This window comes from Heptranchias perlo, chromosome 1 (assembly GCF_035084215.1).
Source record: "Heptranchias perlo isolate sHepPer1 chromosome 1, sHepPer1.hap1, whole genome shotgun sequence".
Lineage (NCBI taxonomy): Eukaryota > Metazoa > Chordata > Chondrichthyes > Hexanchiformes > Hexanchidae > Heptranchias > Heptranchias perlo.
This window is the reverse complement of record NC_090325.1, coordinates 94,847,278-94,869,864: the sequence shown is the minus strand read 5'-3', so window position 1 is coordinate 94,869,864 and position 22,587 is coordinate 94,847,278. Positions and strand designations below refer to the sequence as shown.

At 40.4% G+C, this 22,587-nt stretch overlaps 1 protein-coding gene across 1 annotated transcript in view; it reads right to left on the bottom strand.

Annotated features, from left to right (window-relative positions):
• Positions 1 to 5,209: 5,209 nt before the first annotated feature.
• The window catches only part of rell1 (RELT like 1), a 68,683-nt gene continuing 51,305 nt past the window's right edge, over positions 5,210 to 22,587 (bottom strand). Inside the window, exons 5-7 of the mRNA XM_067988960.1 lie at positions 7,351 to 7,581; positions 5,895 to 6,051; positions 5,210 to 5,255 (exon numbers count right to left, since the gene is read on the bottom strand). Of these exons, the coding sequence (XP_067845061.1) occupies positions 5,223 to 5,255; positions 5,895 to 6,051; positions 7,351 to 7,581 (421 nt within the window). The 3' untranslated portion in view covers positions 5,210 to 5,222. The remainder of the gene's footprint in view (positions 5,256 to 5,894; positions 6,052 to 7,350; positions 7,582 to 22,587) is intronic.

The window sequence follows — 22,587 nt, the reverse complement described above, 5'->3', positions numbered from 1 at the left end:
TTTCAATAAGATCGCCTCTCATTCTTCTGAATTCCAATGAGTAGAGTCCCAATCTCCTCATATGTCCACCCCCTCATCCCCGGGATTAACCGAGTGAACCTTCTTTGTACTGCCTCGAGAGCAAGTATGTCTTTTCTAAAGTATGGACACCAAAACTGTATGCAGTATTCCAGGTGCGGTCTCACCAATACCTTATATAACTGCCATGATGTGGAGATGCCGGTGATGGACTGGGGTTGACAATTGTGAACAATTTTACAACACCAAGTTATAGTCCAGCAATTTTATTTTAAATTCACAAGCTTTCGGAGGCTACCTCCTTCCACATCGTTCACCTGAGGAAGGAGGTAGCCTCCGAAAGCTTGTGAATTTAAAATAAAATTGCTGGACTATAACTTGGTGTTGTAAAATTGTTTACAATTATATAACTGCAGCAATACCTCCCTGTTTTTATATTCTATCCCCCTAGCAATAAACGCCAACATTCCGTTGTCCTTCTTGATCACCTGCTGCACCTGCATATTAACTTTTTGATCTTCTTGCACTAGGACCCCCAGATCCCTTTGTACTGCAGTACTTTCCAGTCTCTTGCCATTAAGATAATAACTTGCTCTCTGATTTTTCCTGCCAAAGTGCATAACCTCACATTTTCCAATATTGTATTGCATCTGCCAAATCTCCGCCCACTCACCCAGCCTGTCTATATCCCCCTGTAGGTTTTTTATGTCCTCCTCACTCTCTACTTTCCCTCCCATCTTTGTATCATCTGCAAACTTTGATACGTTAAACTCGGTCCCCTCCTCCAAATCGTTAATATAGATTGTAAAGAGTTGGGGACCCAGCACCGACCCCTGCGGAACACCACTGGCTACTGGTTGCCAGTCCGAGAATGAACCATTTATCCCAACTCTCTGCTTCCTGTTCGATAACCAATCCTCCACCCATGCCAGAATATTACCCCCAATCCAGTGATTCTTTATCTTGAGCAATAATCTTTTATGTGGCACCTTGTCGAATGCCTTCTGGAAGTCTAAATACACTACGTCCACTAGTTCCCCTTTATCCACCCTGTACGTTATGTCCTCAAAGAACTCAAGCAAATTTGTCAGACATGACTTCCCCTTCGTAAAGCCATGCTGACTTTGTCCTATTAAATTATGTTTATCCAAATGTTCCGCTACTGTCTCCTTAATAATAGACTCCAAAATTTTACCCACCACAGATGTTAGGCTAACTGGTCTATAATTTCCAGCCTTCTGCATACTACCCTTTTTAAATAAGTGTGTTACATTAGCAGTTTTCCAATCTGCCGGGACCTTTGCCGAGTCCAGAGAATTTTGGAAAATTATTACCAAAGCATCCACAATCCCTACTGCCACTTCCCTCAAGACCCTCGGATGTAAGCCATCAGGTCCAGGGGATTTATCCGCCTTGAGACCCATTAATTTACTGAGTACCAATTCCTTAGTGATTTTAATCGTATTTAGCTCCTCCCCCCCCAGAGCCCCCTGTTTGTCCAGTGTTGGGATATTCTTAGTGTCCTCTACCGTAAAGACTGAAACAAAATATTTGTTCAGCATTTTTGCCATCTCCATGTTTCCCACCATTAATTTCCCGGTCTCATCCTCTAAGGGACCTACGTTTGCCTTAGCCACCCTTTTTCTTTTTATATAACTGTAGAAACTCTTGCTATCTGTTTTTATATTTTTTGCTAATTTATTTTCATAATCTATCTTCCCTTTCTTAATCAATCCTTTAGTTACTTTTTGCTGTCTTTTGAAGACTTCCCAATCTTCTATCCTCCCACTAAGTTTGGCTACCATATATGTCCTTGTTTTTAGTCAGATACTATCCTTAATTTCTTTACTTAGCCACGGATGGCTGTCATTTCTTTTACACCCTTTTTTCCTCAATGGAATATATATTTTTTGAAAGTTGTAAAATAACTCCTTAAATGAACACCACTGCTCATGTACCGTCTTACCCTTTAATCTATTTTCCCAGTCCACTTTGATCAATTCCACTCTCATACCATCATAGTCTCCTTTATTCAAGCTCAGTACGCTTGTTTGAGAACCAACCTTCTCACCCTCTAATTGGATATGGAATGTAACCATGTTATGGTCACTCATTCCAAGGGGATCCTTAACTCGGACATTATTAATTAATCCTGGCTCATTACACAGGACCAGGTCCAAGGTTGCTTGCCCCCTTGTAGGATCAGTTACATACTGCTCAAGAAATCCATCCCTAATACACTCAATAAACTCTTCCTCAAGGCTGCCCTGCCCAATTTGATTTGTCCAGTTAATATGATAACTATAATTATGGGGGATTTTAACTAAGATACTCGATAGGCTAAAAATTGAGAAAGAGGTACGAGAAAAGGCTAGCTGTACTTAAAGTAGATAAGTCACCTGGTCCTGATGGGATACACCCTAGGTTGCTGAGGGAAGTATGGGGGAAATTGCAGAGGTACTGGCAATAATCTTCCAGACATGCTTAGATACAGGGTTGGTGCCAGAGGATTAGAGAATCGTAAATGTTACACCCTTGTTGAAAAAAGGGTGTAAGATAAACGCAGCAACTATAGTACAGTCAGTTTAACCTTGGTGGTGGGGAAACTTTTGGAAACGATAATCCGGGATAGAATTAAGTCACTTGGACAGAGGTGGATTGTTTAGGGAAAACCTGGCATTGATTTGTTAAAGGCAAATCATGTTTAAGCAATTTGATAGAGTTTTTTGGTGAGGCGACAGAGAGGGTAGATGAGGGCAATGCAGTTGATGTGGTGTACATGGATTTTCAAAAAGCGTTTGATAAAGTGCCACATGGTAGGCTTGCTATTAAGACTGCGGTCCATGGAATGAAGGGGGCAATTGCAACATGGATACAGAATTGGTTAAATGACAGGAAACAGAGTAGTGGTGAACGGTTGTTTTTCGGACTGGAGAAATATGTGCAGTAGTGTTCCCCAGGGGTCGGTGCTGGGACCACTGGTTTTCTTGATATATATTAACGACTTGGACTTGGGAGTACAGGGCACAATTTCAAAATTTGCAGATGACACAAAACTTGGAAGGGTGATAAAATTCAAGAGGATATAGACACTCTGGTGGCATGGGCAGTCACGTGGCAGATGAAGTTTGACGCAGAAAAATGCGAGGTGATGCATTTTGGTAGGAAAAATTAGGAGAGGCGATATAAACTAGAGGGCACAATTCTAAAAGGAGTAGAGGAACAGAGGGATCTGGGGGTAAATGTGCACAAATCAGTGAAGGTGGCAGGGCAGGTTGAGAAAGCGGTTAAAAAAGCACACGGGGTCCTGGGCTTTATAAATAGAGTACAAGAGCAAGGAAGTCATGATGAACCTTTATAAAACACTGGTTTGGCAACAATTGGACTATTGTGCCCAGTTCTGGGCACCGCACTTTAGGAAGGATGCAAAGGCCTTAGAGAGGTGTAGTGGAGATTTACTAGAATGATTCCAGGGATGAGGGATTTAAATTACGTGGCTAAACTGGAGAAGCTGGGATTGTTCTCCTTGGAACAGAGAAGGTTGAGAGGAGATTTGATAGAGGTATTCAAAATCATGAAGGGTCTAGACAGAGTAGATAGAGAGAAACTGTTCCCATTGGCAGAAGGGTCAAGAACCAGAGGGCATAGATTTAAGGTGATTGGCGAAAGAACCAAAAGTGATATGAGGAAAAGCTTATTTACACAGCAAGTGGTTAGGATCTGGAATGCACTGCCCAAGGGAGTGGCGGAGGCAGATTCAATTATGGCCTTCAAAAGGGAACTGGATAAGTACTTGAAATGAAAGAATGTGCAGGGCTACGGAGATGGGGCAGGGCAGTGGTATTAGCTGGATTGCTCATGCATAGGGCCAGCACTGACTCGATGGGCCGAATGGCCTCCTTCCGTGCTGTAACCTTCTTTGATTCTATGCCACACTCCCTGTCAAATGCTGCCTTGATGTCAAGAGCAGTCACTCTCACTTCACCTCTGGAATTCAGCTCTTTTGTCCATGTTTGGACCAAGGCTGTAATGAGGTCTGGTCCTGGCGGAACTCAAACTGAGCATCGGTGAGCAGGTTATTGGTGAGTAAGTGCTGCTTGATAGCAATGTCGATGACACCTTCCATCACTTTGCTGATGATTGAGAGTAGACTGATAGGGCGGTAAGTGGCCCAATTGGATTTGTCCTGCTTTTTGTGGACAGGACATACCTGGGCAATTTTCCACTTTGACAGGTAGATGCCAGTGTTTAGCCAAACTGTTCCAGTGCAGCTACAAGGCACGGCTAGTTCTAGAGCACAAGTCTTCAGCACTACAGCCAGGATGTTGTCAGGGCCCATAGCCTTTGTTGTATCCAGTGCACTAAGCCATTTCTTGATATCAAGTGGAGTGAATCGAATTGGCTGAAGACTGGCTTCTGTGATGATAGGGATCTCTGGAGGAGGCCGAGATGGATCATCCACTCGGCACTTCTGGCTGAAGATGGTTGCAAACATTTCATCCTTGTCTATTGCACTCATGTGCTGGGCTCTGCCATCATTAAGAATGAGGATGTTCACAGAGCCACCTCTTCCAGTTTTTTGTTTAATTGTCCACTACCATTCACGACTGGATGTGGCAGGACTGCAGAGCTTTGATCTGATCCGTTGATTGTGGGATCCCTTAGCTCCGTCTATAGTATGTTGCTTCCGTTGCGTAGCATGCATGTCGTCTCCTGTGTTGTAGCTTCACCAGGTTGACACCTCATTTTTAGGTATGCCTGGTGCTGCTCCTGGCATGTGCTTCTGCACTCCTCACTGAACCAGGGTTAATCGCCTGGCTTGTTGGCAACGCTTCTGTTATCTTTAAAAACCTCCTCAAAATCCACCTCTTTGACCTAGCGTTTAGTTACCTATCTCTTCCTTCTTGGTTTGGTGTCTGTTTTCATGACACCTTTTTGTGAAGTGTCGTTGTACATTTTTACATTAAATGGGCTATATAAATGCAAGTTGTTGTAATCGTAGTCTGTGCAGTTACGCAACTCTAAAGAATCTACAGGCAAAGCTCCTTACTGGATACATCCCGTGAGGTAATGTGCTTCTTCTATTGTACATGGAAGATAAATGAATCTCAAAGAATAATGGCAATGAAAGGTACCCCTTAATATTTTTTAGATTTTTAGAAACATCAGGAATTAAAAGAAAATGCCATACCTGGTTACAAAACTCATTGCGTAGCTTCTGTTTCCTGCAAAGCTCCCTGAAAAGAAAACCATATCAGTACTGAAATATAAAAAGTGAACAATATACTTCTGAAAACACAAAGATTAATTAAATGGGATATTTATGCAGAATACATCTACAGTGTCAAATATCTTTTCTAACAGGTGGCCTGGAGGTGCTTTTAATTATAGACAATCCTCACCACAACCAAGTACTAGCAAGGGAAAGGGGCCTTGTAAAGATTACACAAAACAGACAGACTTTAACATGTATGAGGTTCCAACCTAATCCTGATCTTATACATGCTTAAAAACACAGAACCACATATCCAATCCATCCTGATCAGCTACTCTAAATACAAATTATGAAGCAGCTAGACAAATCTTTCTTACAAGAACCTATCAGCTTTAGATTAACTCTTGCCCTGCCTAGGAAACTTGAAATGCACACTGTTGGTATAAACTCTTTCAGTAACAAGTGTTTACAAAAAAGTTACATTATTTTAATCAAAGTTCCACACTACGTTACAATAAATTTGGGAAATTTGCAGAATGAACTAAGACTCGTTATTGAAAAACACAAAGTTTACAATATTGCAGAAATAATTTCCACTCTTTGACAGATAGCAACCATGTCTTGCAGTTTTAAGTTAATCTCTCTCCAACCTTTCACTCACCTCTTTTACATCCAGATTCCCCGGTGAACTTGGTACTTCTTGGTCGCCTGAATTTGCACAGGTATTTGCCTCGGTACTAGCACCACCCGAAGGTGCAAAAGGAAACCCCTTTTGATCATTAGGATGTGACTTTGGCTCAACATGTGTAACCCGAAATCTAGGAAAATAAATAGTCAGTAAAAAATCCAATCTACAATGGAAATAGGTCATTCACAGAAGTATTGTACATATACTGGATTTTTATTTACATCTAAGCTTATCCCTCTTCCCTGCAAGAATCTAATCTAATCTGAAACATGCATTACTCTGCAAATGAAAATTTGCTCTCACTGCACTGTTCTTCCCTCCTCTCCTCCCTTCCCCTCCCACTGTGTGTCCTTCAGGCAGCCGGGCAACTGAGGTTGAGAAATTGCCATGATAGAGAACCCACATCTTGTTACTCAGTGTTCAGTTTGTTGCCATATTAATTCATTTTACTCCATTTACGAAGTGATGCTCAGTGCTCAATCTAATACTGCCAACAGAAAATGTATATATTTAATATGGCACCAATTGATTTTCACTTATATCTTATATATAAAATGTAATTATTCAAACACACACACGCACTCAATGGCAGACACGCAGTGAGAATACAGACAAGAGAGAATGTTGTTGGTGGAGGATGAACTATACTAAAAGAATGGAGGACAATCACATCAATCAGTGAGACATTATTTTCTATATATTCAGCCTCCACATATAAATAAACGTGTAGCAAAGTAATAGATATATAAACAGGAAATGGTGGAAGTGCTCAATGTTAATTTGAAGAGAAAATGGTAAATGTTTAAGGGTTATATCTGAAACATTAATCTCTGTCAGATGTTAGTTGACCTGTGCCATTTTCTGTTTCTATTTCATATTCTCAGGTTCTAACTGTTCATGTAAAATAACAGAGGAAATTAAAAACAGAAAATGCTGGAAATACTCAGCATGAAGCTCACTTACTCTGCAGAAAGCAGCAAATATTTCCCCTGTGCACAATGTCAGTAATGTCTATTAAAGACTCCAAAAGGTTAAGGATGATCTCCTCCCCGCAGAGATCATGCTGAACGTCAATTTAACAAAGCTGAGCTTTTTCCAAGTGTCAAATCAATAGAATTCTCATTCATTTTGAAGATTTTCTGGAATTCATGTTAAAAATTACAACTTTATATAGTTTCCAGATATATAGTAATGGATAGCTTTCCCTAAATGGGATGACACTTTTCATTTATATGTAGTTTAAAGAATGAAGAAAGACAAGGGCTTTAAATATTATTAAACTAAAAACAGGAGTACAAAAATAACTTTTATGAACACCAGATTGATATATGATTGTACAGCTTTTTAATTACATTACAGAACAAATGAAATGTAAAGCATATATAATAATTTCAGTTGCTAAAGAGTTGGCTGTAGTTTTTTTTTTTACCTTCCCACAGATAACACTGTGACCTCTCCAGCTCGACTCTTCCTGAAGTCCTTTGATCTCCTCCACTTTCGATGGCTGCAACGTGAGCAAGTGCTTTTCCCTGCTACTCCACCAACGGTATGTAGATGGTGTCCGTGCGAAGAGTGCTTTGTTATGCTTCCATGTGGTGATATGGGACTGGTAGGACTTTCAGGGGTAACAGGACTAGGAGGACCATTGGGACTTGTAGGGCTTAAGACAGAGAGAAAAAAAGTGGACTGAAATAACTTTCAATGTACAATATTATTAAATATTCACAATATTAAGGTAGGCAAACAAGCTTCTGTGCAGTTTAACATTTTTGCAAATAGTTTTCTCCACCACCAATTCCCCCCCTTCTCCAAGCCATTTCGAATGCATTCAATAGTATATTCTGGTGGAACTGGGTAGCAGTGGGTCACCTCTGGAACCTGGGTTTAAATCCAGAGTGACGGAAAGAAATTTTCCTCTGTCTTCCAGTTGCAAGAAGCTTACAAGAAATGAGTTTAGTTCAAAACAATTCCAAGTGGGCAATAGCCTTCAGCACAAAAATGCCCCTAATTCAGCACCAATATTGGCTGTAGTGGAAAATGGAAATGGTGCAGTAGGGTGTCCTCTTATGAAATTGGAGATGAGACATGTTTTTCGGACAGAGTGGAGAGAGCTTTACTCTGCAACTGGCTATACTATACCTGATCTGGGAGTTCTTGATGAGGACACTGGGAAAAATTCCATTCCCCAGCACCAACATGATAAGCACAATTTTATTAAGTGTGTAAATCATCAGCAAAAGCAATGTGGATGGGGGTGAAGGAGTATCCACATACTTGCTGAAAGAGCCACTTGGAGCCAGTATTGACAATTCAAAAAAATGCCTTGATATAATGATATTCCATATTTAATTTCATAAGTTTTCTTTTTAAAGAAGCTCCATGATATGTTAATATGGTCTCCTAAGAACACCATTCTGTTCCATGACCCGCCTTACCTGTGCAACAAGTACCCAATTATGTATGGTAGCTTATCTATATTAAAAGTAGTGGGGTAGAGTGTCCGCTTTGGGCACAATCGGGAAACTGCGCCCAAAATGTTCTCAAAATTGTGCTGGTTAGGTTGCAGTCATGTTTTCGCTAAAAATCATTTGCATAATCACAAACATAAAAGCTTCCATGAACCAGCGCAATTGAGCAGCGTAATAGAACGTAATCATTTATTATTTTTTCTTTCCATTAAGAAGTATTCATTGATGTATTTAAGAGTGTGTTGGACATGTTGGAGAATTAAGAATTAACAATCAAATTGAACTGCATAACTATAACTGGTCATGGAGCAACAGGCTTTCTAAGGATAACAGGGAAAACAGTGGGGTGCCTATGAGCGAGGGAGGATGGATTATGTTCCGCTCCAGATGTCTGATCATCTGCAAGGAAATACTAACTAGAGCAACATCGACCAAGAGCGATTAATGCATAACTTTAGTGATTAGTGTAATAAACATAGGCTGAGGGATCAATTAACCATAGTATAGAGTGGATGCCTGTTACAATTTAGGTAAATAAGCTGTCCTTGGGAGGATCAGAGAACAGATAAATCATGAAGTCTTGTTTGTGAAATGTACCTATGAAGTAGGCAAAAAGGGATGTATAACCCAGGTTTATTTGGAGACCGAGAGAGAGAGAGAGAGAGAGAGAGAGACGATGCTACCCTCTTACTGTATAGATTGATTACCTATACTGCATGAATAAAGTCTGTTCCATATACTCAACTGTCTCATGAATGTCTTACTCAAAGCGTGTGGCTGTGAACCACAGAAGAAGGTTGACTAATGGTTGACTCAATAGAGTGATAACCTGGTCCACTTTTATTAATACAGCTGAAAATGGGTTTATCACAAAAAAATAAGCATTTCTAATAAGAGTGTCCACTCCTCCATCTGTGAGTAACCGGATTTAAAATAACTGAAAATGACTTTTTTAAAAAAATTATACCAAACCATTTATTACTTTCATTGGTGTACATTGGTCGGTTTCTTAGCAAATTAAATATTTTTTTATATGAAAAAACTTTTACAATGTGCCTACTAGTGCCTGTGCATCTAAGAAAATTAGCGTAATTTGAAGAGTGCAATCAGCGGAAACTCGCAATATTGACCTGGGTGCGATGACGGTTTTGTGGGCGGGACCTGATTTGGCTGAACTGATCTTGAACCACCGTAAAAGATAGTGGAAACTCGAGAGGGAATGGTTTTGGGCATAACTCACGTTTAAAATTCACCAATCTTTTGCGCTGGTTCGGCTGATTCCACCCAGATTGTGCTGATATAATTGGCGTAAAAGGAGCGGAAACTCTACCCCATTATGTCTGCACGCACTACGTCAACTTTTTCAATTGGAAATTCAACCGTCCACTTTTATAATGGAAGATGCCTATGTCAACGTATCATTTGGAATTACACCCCCCACCCCATGGCGATGCTGCAACCCCACCACTGCTAGAAGTGGTTTTAATATAACCATGTCAAATTATAATTACATCAGCAGTTCAATTATAAATGCTGAACACAGAAATGTATAACTGAAATATATAAGAGCAAAATGTATGATTTTAAAATGGGAACTGGATTAAATCTGCGCACTATGGCCCAATTATTCCACGGCCTCCAACCCTGCTTCACCTGTAAATCAGACTTTACCGCAACTCCCCTTGCACAATACGATGGGAGATCAATTAGTATATTAAAAATCTTGCACATCCAATTCCTGCCCTAGGGTTGTATTCCCTGGAATTTAGAAGGTGAAGGGGTGATTAGATCGAAGTTTTCAAGATATTAAGGGGAACTGATAGTGTAGATAGAGAGAAATTATTTCCGCTGGTTGGGGAGTCAAGTACTAGGGATCACAGCCTAAAAATTAGAGCCAGGACTTTCAGGAGTGAAGTTAGGAAACACTCCTACACGCAAAGGGTAATAGAAGTTTGGAACTCTCTTTCGCAAATGGCAGTTGAGGCCAGCTCAATTGTTAATTTTAAATCTGAAATTGATAGATTTTTGTTAACCAAAAGGTATTAAGGGATACAGGTGGGTATATGGAGTAGGTCACAAGTCAGCCATGTCCACAAAACCTAACTTCCTGTGGTAACAATTTTTTTGGTCTCACTTTTACGTCAACATCTGCCAATGTAAACAGTTTTGTTGAACCAAAAAAAATGGTCACTGTTTCCCCCCTCAGTAAATTTCTAATATCCAAAGATTTTAAATTTTAAAAAATACATATTTCACATTAACATGTTTAAATTTATCCATTGATTTTTTTGTGTGTGTCTTTTAATACCTTCGTTTAAGGTTTTACTTGAAGGTCTTAACTTAGCCCAAAAGCCTGGGCTTGGACTTGATGTTTGCCCAGAAAAATAACTATGTTCACTGAAGGCAGGTCTTGCAGTCTGAGCATGCCTAGTTTGCACAATTTCCCAAGATGCATCAGAAGCATTTATGCATCCAAATGCCTCTCTCCCAGTGTCCAGCAAAATCTGTTTAGCTGTTTTTAAAAATTATTTTTCTTGATATATATTAATGACTTGGACTTGGGTGTATTGGGCATAATTTCAAAATTTGCAGACGACACAAAATTTGGAAGGGTATAAGACCATAAGAGATAGGAGGAGGAGTAGGCCATTCGGCCCCTCGAGCCTGCTCCGCCATTTAATGAGATCATGGCTGATTTGATTTTTACCTCAACTCAATTTTCCTGCCCTTTCCCGCCCTAAACAATGAGGATAGTGATAGACTTCAAGAGGATATAGACAGGCTGGTGGCATAGGCGGTCACGTGGCAGATGAAATTTAACACTGAAAAATGCAAAGTGATGCATTTCGGTAGGAAGAACGAGGAGAGGCAATATAAACTAGAGGGCACAATTCAAAGGGGTACAGGAACAGAGAGATCTGGGTGTATATGTGCACAAATGGTTGAAGGTGGCAGGGCAGGCTGAGACTTTTTTCCCTGGAGAGTAGGAGGTTTCAGGGTGATCTTATAGAAGTCTATAAAATAATGAGGGGCATAGATAAGGTCGATAGTCAAAATCTTTTCCCAAAGGTAGGGGAGTCTATAACGAGGGGGCATAGATTTAAGGTGAGAGGGGAGAGATACAAAAGGGTCCAGAAGGGCAATTTTTTCACTCAAAGGGTGGTGAGTGTCTGGAACGAGCTGCCAGAGGCAGTAGTAGAGGCGGGTACAATTTTGTCTTTTAAAAAGCATTTGGACAGTTACATGGGTAAGATGGGTATAGAGGGATATGGGCCAAGTGCAGGCAATTGGGACTAGCTTGGTGGTATAAACTGGGCAACATGGACATGTTGGGCCGAAGGGCCTGTTTCCATGTTGTAAACTTCTATGATTCTATCTATGATTCTAGGTTGAGAAAGCGGTTAAAACAGCATACAGGGTCCTGGGCTTTATAAATAGAGGCACAGAGTACAAAAGTATGAAAGTCATGATGAACCTTTATAAAACATTGGTTCGGCCACAACTGGAATATTGTGTCCCATTCTGGGCACCACACTTCAGGAAAGATGTGAATGCCTTAGAGAGGGTGCAGAAGAGATTTATTAGAACGATTCCAGGGATGAGGGACTTTAGTTACGTGGATAGACTGGAGAAGCTGGGGTTGTTTTCCTTCGAACAGTGACAGTTGCGAGGAGATTTGATAGAGGTATTCCAAATCATGAAGGGTCTAGACAGAATAGATTGAGAGAAACTGTTCCCATTGGCGGAAGGACCAGAGGACATAGATTTAAGGTGATTGGCATAAGAACCAAACATGACATGAGGAAAAACTTTTTTTACACAGCGAGTGGTTAGGATCTGGAATGCATTGCCCGAGGGGGTGGTGGTGGCGGCAGATTCAATCGTGGCCTTCAAAAGAGAACTGGATAAGTATTTGTAAGGAAAAAATGTGCAGGGCTACAGGGAAAGGGCGGGGGGAGAGACACTAGCTGGATTGCTCTTGCATAGAGCCGGCGCGGACTCGATGGGCCGAATGGCCTCCTTCCTTACTGTAACCTTTCTATGATTCTATGAATAATAGGATACATTTCAAAAGCTTTATCCCAGTAAAATTTATTTTAAGTTTTTTTTTTTAAAAAGTGTGTGGGCGCTTGAGCATTTACTGAATGAAAGATTGGGCAGAGCGCTACAGAGATTGAGGCAGAGACAGAAGAGAGCAAAAGCAGCAAACCCAGAGATACACTTCTAGGAGCCAATCTCAAAACATCAAATATAATGTTTGCAGAGATCTCTTAGAAAGTTACAAACCAGTGCTGCCAGACTCCTGGGACACTCCCACTCAGTGCTATCAGGCCCACGCTCTTCCCCTCCTCAATGTTGAAAGACACCAGAAATCCACTGTGAGCAAAACTCCAAGTTCCACCCCACTTTCTGCTAAATTTCAGATTCCCCTCCACAGTTCTACCAGACCCAGGTTTCCCTTCCACAATGCAACCAGGCCAAAGGATCCCTTCCAGGCTACCAAACCCCAGAAGCCCCATCACATTTATACTTTTCACAGAATAATGCAGAACTGTGGAATTCAATCCCCAAAACACTAGTAAAAGTCCTAGAATACCATTTAATAAAAAATGATTGAATTATTCAGTCACTGTATATTAGTAACCTTAATGTTAGACCCTACATAGCATAGATACCCATACTGTTATAAAATTATATATCTTCTGACTCACTGTAAGCGAATTTACTGTAGGCATAATCAAAAGAGGAGTTACTAAGCCCATCAATGTGAGGAAGGTAGATTTCCAAATTCTCCTAGAAATTGTGGGATTCTCCTATTTTAATCATTAGACCCCCATAATCCCCACAGCTCACCTTTTGAGGATCTACATAAATATTTGTGATATAAAATGATGGCTGCTGCAGAGCTGCTCCAACTTTGAAAATTCTTAGTCTGCAACATTCATTAACAGGTCAATGGTTAGTTCATGACATTATATCATACTATTGCAGTGTGCACAATGAAAGTATGTTAAAAAGTGTATTGGATTTCAACTGGTTTACTTTGATATACCAGAGCTTGAGTTTTAGATTTGTGGTAGGAAGTGTAAAAGGATTTTTTTCAAAAAAAGACCAAAGAGGTATACACGCAAACAAGAAAATAAAATCAAGTAAAAGCAGAAAATTGATTTTTCCCTCCTGCAATTTGCTCTCCACTATTAGTCTCCCATCACACACCTTCCCAATGCTGCTCTATGTCCAGATGTTGGGAAGCATATATATAAGCATATATACATGTCCAATCTGGAGGTGGCTGGTCCTCCAATTTTCCCATTATTCCTGTGGGGAATCACCTAGCCACATGAACACATCACCTTATGATAACATGGTTGAGATTTGGAATGCAATAAGGGTATTTGAGCACAGATTGCGGTCTCCTACAGTGACCACTTCAGGCGCAAAGAAACCTTATGCTACAGCTTATCATTAAGCATTACACAAGGGCTGCAAATTTTTAGCACTTTAGTGTCAATCAGGGGACACCAGATTGGAATATGCAATACCAAACGGGTACAGTGAAATCCAGTTAGTGATTAATTTGAGCAGGTCCCTAAATAATCACTATATCAAAAGGGTGCCAATCCTACAATACCTTGCTGGGCCACAGAAAGATGATCAACTGCTGATCTAGTTTCAGATCATTATTGAGTAGCACTGTTAAACAGCTGAGTGGCATTCACTAGCACTTAAAACTGCTGACCAATAAACTGTAAAAGCCCTGATGCAATGTGCAGCTGTTTAAAAAGAATGTTAGTGCAATAATCTACATTTTTGTTCTTTGGCTTTTATTTTGTTTCAATTATTGCCCTCAAAGCTAAACCAGTATTCTCTATGGAGTTCTGCTCAGTGCTCATTAGCTCTTCAAACAGTAGTGCAGCACTATGCTCAGAGTACTGTTGGTTCTGAGATGTCAGCACTGATGGGGTTAAAAGAAACTATTTTATAGCACTATGGTTCTTATACTGGGGCGATTACACAGTTTACTGGTTAGCTGTTTGGCAACGCTGCTCACTGAAGTTAGAACTGCAGTGAAAACTATAATCGAGGGTGGAAAACAATGGGATGTCCAACATAAAATAGACCACCACAGCCAATGAAAAATGCAGAGTTAATAATATGGGTCTTGACAAGTGCAACTCAAGCTTTAGATCTGCATGATCATTACAAGTGATAACTAAAAATGGATTCACAGTACTCAACAGACATCAAATAAACAGCTCTACAGCAAGTTTAAGACCCATAAATACAAACTCTGAAGAAACATTAAAAAAAGCTGGTATGATACAAAGCCATTCAGACCATAGAAGTCCTAGGTTCAATCCCTGGATGGTGCAGTTAGCTGATCCCAAGTAGAGTGGCAGTAGATAGAGAGGAGGGGCTGGAACAAAACCAAGGAACCCCACTTCCGTTCACTATCCAGTGACCTCTAGCGTAAAGTGCACCTGGAGACATCAGACGGGGACAGAATTGGGTTCAGCTATGAAAGCCGTCCCTCATGTTTAAAAACCCAATATTCACGGTCTAGACATGAAGAATGGCACTTCACCCAAGAGGACAGAGGGCTACTTAGACTTGTGGAACCATATCCCAACAGGAATCAGTGCCTACTGAAGAGATGAGGAAAAGAGAAAAAAATTCTCCTACAAAAAAGGTAAAAAAAAACTTTCAAACAGTAAGGAAGAGCCAGTACATGAAAGAGTGCACAGAGAGGATTAAGAAATATTCATTTCTTGAAACGTGAAAGGAGAGGAAAAGACCATTATAGAAGACTGCAGTAGAAGCCCAGATCGATCCATGTCCATGCACTGATTTTAGCACAGCCGTGAATTGTTGAAAATACATGTGTTCCGAGTATAAGGAGTCATTACAGGAGAAAGGATTAAGATGTTTACTGGATCACTAATTATTTTCATCCATTTAACAGTGTAAGGTCTACTTGTGAAGGTCTTTTTGGAAGCCAACATAATATCTACCAGTGAAAGTAGAGGATCTTAGTTTAAAAAACATACCCTCTCACCAGCCAGGTCATAAAAAACAAAGCTAGCTGGGTTTGGATGGAGGAATTAGCCTGATACCTGCAAATTTACCTGTGGTAAAAAGAGCATGCAGCCGGTAAGATGACGACCATAATACGGTAGCAGGATCAGGGGAGCAAACGGTCAAGTGATTCAATAAAGAATAACATGCTCAACTGTGGCTATGTACAACAACTGTCAAATCATAATTTTAAAAAAAGCTCTTCAATCGGCCAATGAAGTCATTAGATAACAAAAATCAACAATGCCTTCCACATAAAAAAGTATTCTTAAAAAGATGACTACTTCAGAATCTGTTAATTACATTCTACCAAAATTAAACACATTGTTAGACTCTGCAGCGAGGTATTCCAAACTGTCCTTTTACAACTTAGCTATCTACAACCACCACTGGAGGGCGACCTGATTTACAAATATACAAATTTAGTTTCTGTTTCTTCAGTTTGTGAAATGAATCAATAAAATACAGGTTTTAACGTGGCTTATTTCTCTCCAGGTCTCCTTCATGTAACCTGGATTACACAATCAAGTTAATATTTGTAGCCTGGTCAGTTTAGAGTCAAGTTGGCTTCATGACACACTTGCTAATAGGAGATTAGAACCAAGTCAATTCTATGTGGTTTTCTGTGGTATACATGATAATCCAATACCAGACCCAATCAGGTTTGCAGTATTGCACAGCATTATTGATCAGTCAAGCTATCTCATCAAGGTGACCTACAAGGATAAATTTGTACTGGGGTGGAAATTCGTCTCACTGGGTCCTAGAAACCTGTGCAAGCCAAAGCCATATTGGGTGGGGTGGTCCTTGCTGAACAAGCAGCAGGAAGTTTACCAGAGCTAGATTCTGTGCTGGTAAATTGTAAAGTTTAGGCTGTTAAACTCCAGCAGTATCTCTACATACACGTAAGGGTCCCCAAGCCTTGGTTCTTACCAACCTACACACAAGTTCTTTGGGCTTAGGTAAATGGAATGTCCCCATGCAAAGGGGCAAAAGAAAATTCTACTCATGGATTTTTCAGTAATTTAGGTTGGAAACTCAAGCACGTGTCAGAAGCCCAGCTGAGCTGACCAAAAAGTTAATACCCCAAGCCAGTAACAGAAGCTAACCTGCTTTTTAAATGTTCTCTCTTTTCCCTACAAAAGTTCTCTGCATTACCCACCTTCCTAACCAAGAATATGGGCTGGAAATGTCTTCCTCTGGCTGTGCCAATACCACCCAATAGCCAGCCACTTGGATATGTGCAATAGGGCCAAGGTGACTGATGTTCCAATCTGCTTAAAATGGACACAATGCAAATTAAACCACAATGGTATGGTTAACTTAATTTCAATCAGCAGCAAATACCAACTTCAATAATTTCAGTCTTTCTATTTACTGAACTGCAGCGTGTACGATGTTCCATATAATGGTTCTATTATACTATGATCACAACCTACCTTCCTGTTAAAACCTTCTGCAGGAGAGAATTTGAGGTCAATTAACTGCTAATAATGTAAATCAGAATGAATAAAAAGTGTAACCATATCTAATCCAGTTGCAAATTTGGCATGAACATAGGAACAGCAGTAGGCCATTTAGCTTTTCAAGCCTGTTCCGCCATTCAATAAGATCCCAGCTGATCTGTGATCCAACTTCATATACCTACCTTAACCAAAGGTATTAAGGGATATGGGGCTAACAAAAACTATCAATCTGAAATTTAAAATTAACAATTGAGCTAGCATCAACTGCCTTTTGCGGAAGAGAGTTCCAAACTTCCACCACCCTTTGCGTGCAGAAGTGTTTCCTAACTTCACTCCTGAAAGTCCTGGCTCTAATTTTTAAGCTATGTCCCCTAATCCTAGACTCCCCAACCAGCGGAAATAATTTATCTCTATCAATCCTATTGGTCCCCCTTAATATCTTGAAAACTTCGATCAAATCACCCCTTAATCTTCTAAATTCCAGGGAATACAACCCTAGATGGTGTAATCCTGCCTCATAATTTAACCCTTCGAGTCCAGGTGTCATTCTAGTAAATTTACGCTGCACTCCCTCCAAAGCCAATATATCCTTCCTATGGTGCGGTGCCCAGAACTGAACACAGTACTCCTGGTGTGGTCTAACCAGGGCTTTGTATAGCTGTAGCATAACTTCTACCCCCTTATATTCTAGTCCTCCAGATATAAAGGCCAGCATTCCATTAGAACAAGTCAGTCCAATTGTAATACTCTTGATCCAGAGGTCCAAACATGGGCTGATTTTTTACTTGTGGCACACGCTTCTGCAGCCTTTGATATGATGTGGTACTACTGCTTCTTTAAGAACCCACCCTCTTTCAGCACATCTGTTACTTATCTGAATGATAAATGGCTTATACAGAGAATGCAAACACTGGACTATGATAAATATACAAAGCTGCAATTGACTGTTCTTACTTTATGAAAATTGTAGTCGTAATTTCAAGCAGTGGAAATAGAGGCTACAGACAAATTAATTCCAAAGCTTGATTTATTAATGTCATCTGGTTGTCTGTAATTGGAATTACTAAACTTTTCTCCAGGTATTTATCAATTCTCTCTGAGCAGTCTATTTCATGCATTTCATACATGCATCACGCTCTGCATAAAGTAGTTAAATCTAAAGTCCTTTCAGCCTCAATAACTTGCATTTATGTAGCATCTTTAAGGCAGAAAAACATCCCAAGGTGCTTCACAGAAGCGTAATCAGACACAAATGGACACCGAGCCAAAGAGATTTTAGATGGGGTGGCTAAAAGTTTGATCACGGAGGTGGGTTTTAAGGAGGGTCTTAAAAGGAGGAGAGAGAGGTGGACAGGTGAAGAGGTTTAGGGAGGGAATTCCAGAGCTTAGGGCCTAGAGGGTTGAAGGCTCGGCTGCCAATGGTGGAGCAAGGGAGGTGGGGGGGGGGGGCGGTGGTGAAAAGATTTGGAATAGAGTGCTTTAGCTGTTGTAGGGCCAGAGGAGGTTATAGAGATAGGGAGGGGCGAGGCCATGAAGAAATTTAAACAAGATGATGGAGAATCTATGTTTGAGGATAATCTTCTTGCACAATCTGACCATGTTAATGATTTAAATGTTTATTTTGTCAACACCCTTTACAATATTGAATACTTCAGTGAGATGGCCCCTGAGCTTTCTCTTCGCCAGTGTAGGCATCAGGTTTGAAACCCCTCTTCCACACTCAGGAGCCTAACCCCAGCTAGCATTTTAGCTGCTCCACACTGCACCTCTCTATTGTGTTTTTCATAATAGTGACTAGAATTGTAAACTACTCCAAATGGGTCTGAACCAGCATCATGGAAAGTGAAGCACTTCCTGCAATTTGCACTATTCCTCTGATAATACAACCCAAGATCCTATCTGTTCTCTCTACTGCTGCTGCATATTGTGCTGAAGCCACCTGTACATGCAAAGCTATGTACCTCTTTGGCTGTATAGCACTTTGGGACGTCCTAAGGTCGTGAAACGTGCTATATAAATGCAAGTTTTTCTTTCTTTTTGTGTTGTGCCCTGTAGAATAAAACCATTTATATTGTATTGTCAATGTTTATTATCCTTCCTATTCTTATGACTTTGCATTCATTTACATTAAATAACATCTGTCACTCAACAGCCCAGCTCCCCAGTCTATCCAGGTACTTCAGTATTTGATTAGACAGTTCCCTGTTATTTGCAGTCCCTCCCATGGTATCTGCAAACTTAGATAGTTCTTTTTCCTGTCTTCACTTCCAAGTCACTTATGTACACCGTAAACAACAATTGTCCAAAAACAGATCCTCGAGTTTCCCCAAGTTATCTCCGATCCAGTTTCACCTACATTCCTTTACTTTCTCTTTCAGCCAATTTTCTAGCTACCAGGAACCCTCCATCTATGCCATTCCTTGGACCAAACTTTGATAAAATCTATAAACGACATACAGTAAGTTCCTCCTGTCCACAAGATTTGTCATCTCTTAAAGGAAGATCCACTACCTACAATCTCCCTTCTATAAAGTCATGCTGACTCCTCCTTATTTCTCCAGGTGGTTCTTCATTCATTCTTTCAGGACACCATTAAATACTTTCCCCACAGTGGATGTCAGGCTGACCAGCCTATAGTTCCCTTGGTTCTTTTTTTGTCATAATAGATGGGCCTCATGCTCCCTTTTCTCCAATCCTCAGGCAGGGTTCCCATTTTCAATGATTCCTTACCTCCAAACTTCATTAGTTACTTCCTTGAGTACCCTAGGGTGCAATCTGCTTGGACCCATGGACTTTTCTTCCTACAATCTATTCATCATCATCATCTTCAGCTACATCTACTTCTCTTAGAATCACATCATGTTGCCCGAGGAATTCTGCCCCAATGCGACCAAGGCCGTCTCAGTTCCTTCCATGAACAGAGGCACAAAATTAATTATTAATATACTCGCTATTCCTTGATAGCTTGACATAATGGTCCCTTTGGCATCCTTCAGAGATCCCACAGTTTCCCTAACTGCCCAACTGAATTTTATATTCCCAGCCATCTTTATCTTTTGCTATTTTGGCTCTCCTTGCCAGTTTCTTAGCCTCACTAACTTAATGCTTATACTCTTTTCTGTACTCGTGACTTTTTACTTGAAGAATGTTTTTCTCCTTGCCCTTTGCAGTACCTTCCTGGACACCCACATCGGTCTCCTTTTTTTTGTCACTGCACATTTACCAAGTAGTTACAGTTACTTTGCATTGACCATAGTATATTTCTGATAGAACAAAAATGGAAGATTGTGCTGCACCATTCTAAAAGTTTGGCCCAGTCTACCTCCTTCAGCCTGCTCCTTATTGGTTTCAGAATACACATTCTGAACAATGAGAGTTTGTATAAATACTCCTCTCCTTCACGTGAGCTTGATGCTAAACTCTACCATTTTGTGATCACTATTTCTAAGGTGCTCTCTCACTCTAACCTGCACCAGCATCATCTAGTTATTACACGTACCAAGTCTAATATCACCTCCTTCCTTGCAGATCCTTTAATCATTTTGATCATGTAACAGTCCATTATCATGTCCTCTCTCCTGTTACTCCCATTATAACCTTCCAAATATATTCCTAGTAAGCTGAAGTCTCCCATAACAATTGTGTTTGATCCGCCACATATTTCCCTTATTTGAGTATAAAGTTTACCTCAATACAATGACCTATAACAAATGAAAATTGTTAGTTTCCTCCACTGACTATCATTTAACTTAATTCACAATACTTCCATACTATCTATATCTATATTACCTATAACCGATTCTGTTTTTGTGTAACTCATTTATCAATATGCCCTCTTTGACAAAGAGCTAACCCAATCCTAGTTCTTGGCATTTGTGCACAGAATTTTGAGGTCTTACGCCTATATCTCAGCTCAGCATATTCTTTAGCGCTATCATCCCTCGTCACAGTTGTATACCAACACTGCAAAGCCTCTCTCCATCTCGCCTACAATTGTATCACATCCCACTGTTCCTTCCTCTGTGCTGTGACTTCTGTGTTGACTCCTTCTCTTGTTCCACTATTCTTTTCATGATGTACTATAATTGTCCCTAAAATTCATCAGGTGATGCTATTTGAACACCATTAAATCGACCACACACATCCGGCAATTATGCAATTAAGGTAACAATTAGCCGATCAATTAAAAAAGGGAAGAATTGAGAGGGTTAACTCCTGTACTGCTCAGCCAGGGTGGAGTGAATGTTAGGCAGGTCCCAAACTTTAGCTGCTTAGACTGATTCAGAAATAAATATATGGTTCATTCCAACCACAGAATTTAAGCAATCTGTAGTGGTAGGGTTGCTTAGGATTGGGATGTGCTTTTGCCCAAGTGCAGATTAATTTCCCCACACAGGTATCCAAAGAGAACAGAGTAGAATACAGCATTAAGTTACAGATTTGATCCCAATAAAAAGATATCATTCTCACAAATGTCACAATGGGTCCAAAGGCTAAGTCTCCCCACCTCTCAAATGAGTGCCATCAGCAGAGATGAAAGTGTGTTTAAAAAAAAAACCCATATATTATCATGGAACCAGTAATTGTGAGCGCCCGATTCGGGGCTCTATTCCTCCTTAACATCACAGACAAGATAAGGGCTTGGTCTCAAAAGCTCAAAATATATAATATGGAACCCAATTTAAAATCACATAAGAAAATGCTGGCAATGCACAGCAGGTTTGTCAGTACATAGAGAAAAAATAGCTCAATACCATCTTTTCAGGGGCGGGGGGGGGGGGGGTGGAGACGGGGGAGAAAGTGATTTATAGACCTGATGTAGAAGTAGCATTGTGTCTCTCTCCATATTCTGCAAGAGGCTTAGGCCAATAGATTTTGTTGACACAACTGAGGGTTACAAAGAATACAAAGAGGGTTACAGCATAGATTTTCAAACTGGGTTCTGCAAGCCCGAGGGGATCCACAGGGTCAGATATCTATCCATCTGGGCCTGACCTCTCGTCTCGTATGACAGTGTCTCAAGACGCTGCAAATTCTAATCCAAGCTTTGGGATTATGAAACCCATTATCCAAACCTTAATGTGGTTTAGTGTATATAAAGTGCAAACATGGTAGAATATATTTCACACAACTGTTCAAAAACTCAAAAAGAGAAGCCAGCTGGTCAAATCCACCCAGAGAGGGTAAAATGCATTTGGAAAATTTGCTCCACGGGAGTATCTAACTTGATAATATGAATACCCAAGTACTCAAAAGGGAAGGAAGTTTGAGGGAGAGTATTTTTTGTTCAAAGTAATTCCCATTTTATAATGAAAAATATATGAAAATTTTGTTTGACATTTTTGCAAAACCAATTATATTATCTGAATAGAGACACTGGAATCAGGGTTTCCCTCTCTACTAGGCTGCTCCAGCACTGCTTTGGGTAGAGGGGGTAGGTAGAGGAAGTCAGTAGCACAGTCAGATTTGAGGACAGGCCTAAATCTGAATATGCAGTAGCATTTATGTTGAGATATTTCCAATGACAAAAACTGCTTTCCATAATCAGTTTTCTCCATTTCCTCCAAACTGCCAGGCCAATGTGGGGTCTCTTACTGGAGGTGCAACCCTCAGTTGAAGAAAAATCTCCTTGCATGGGAGCATACTGTCTACAAA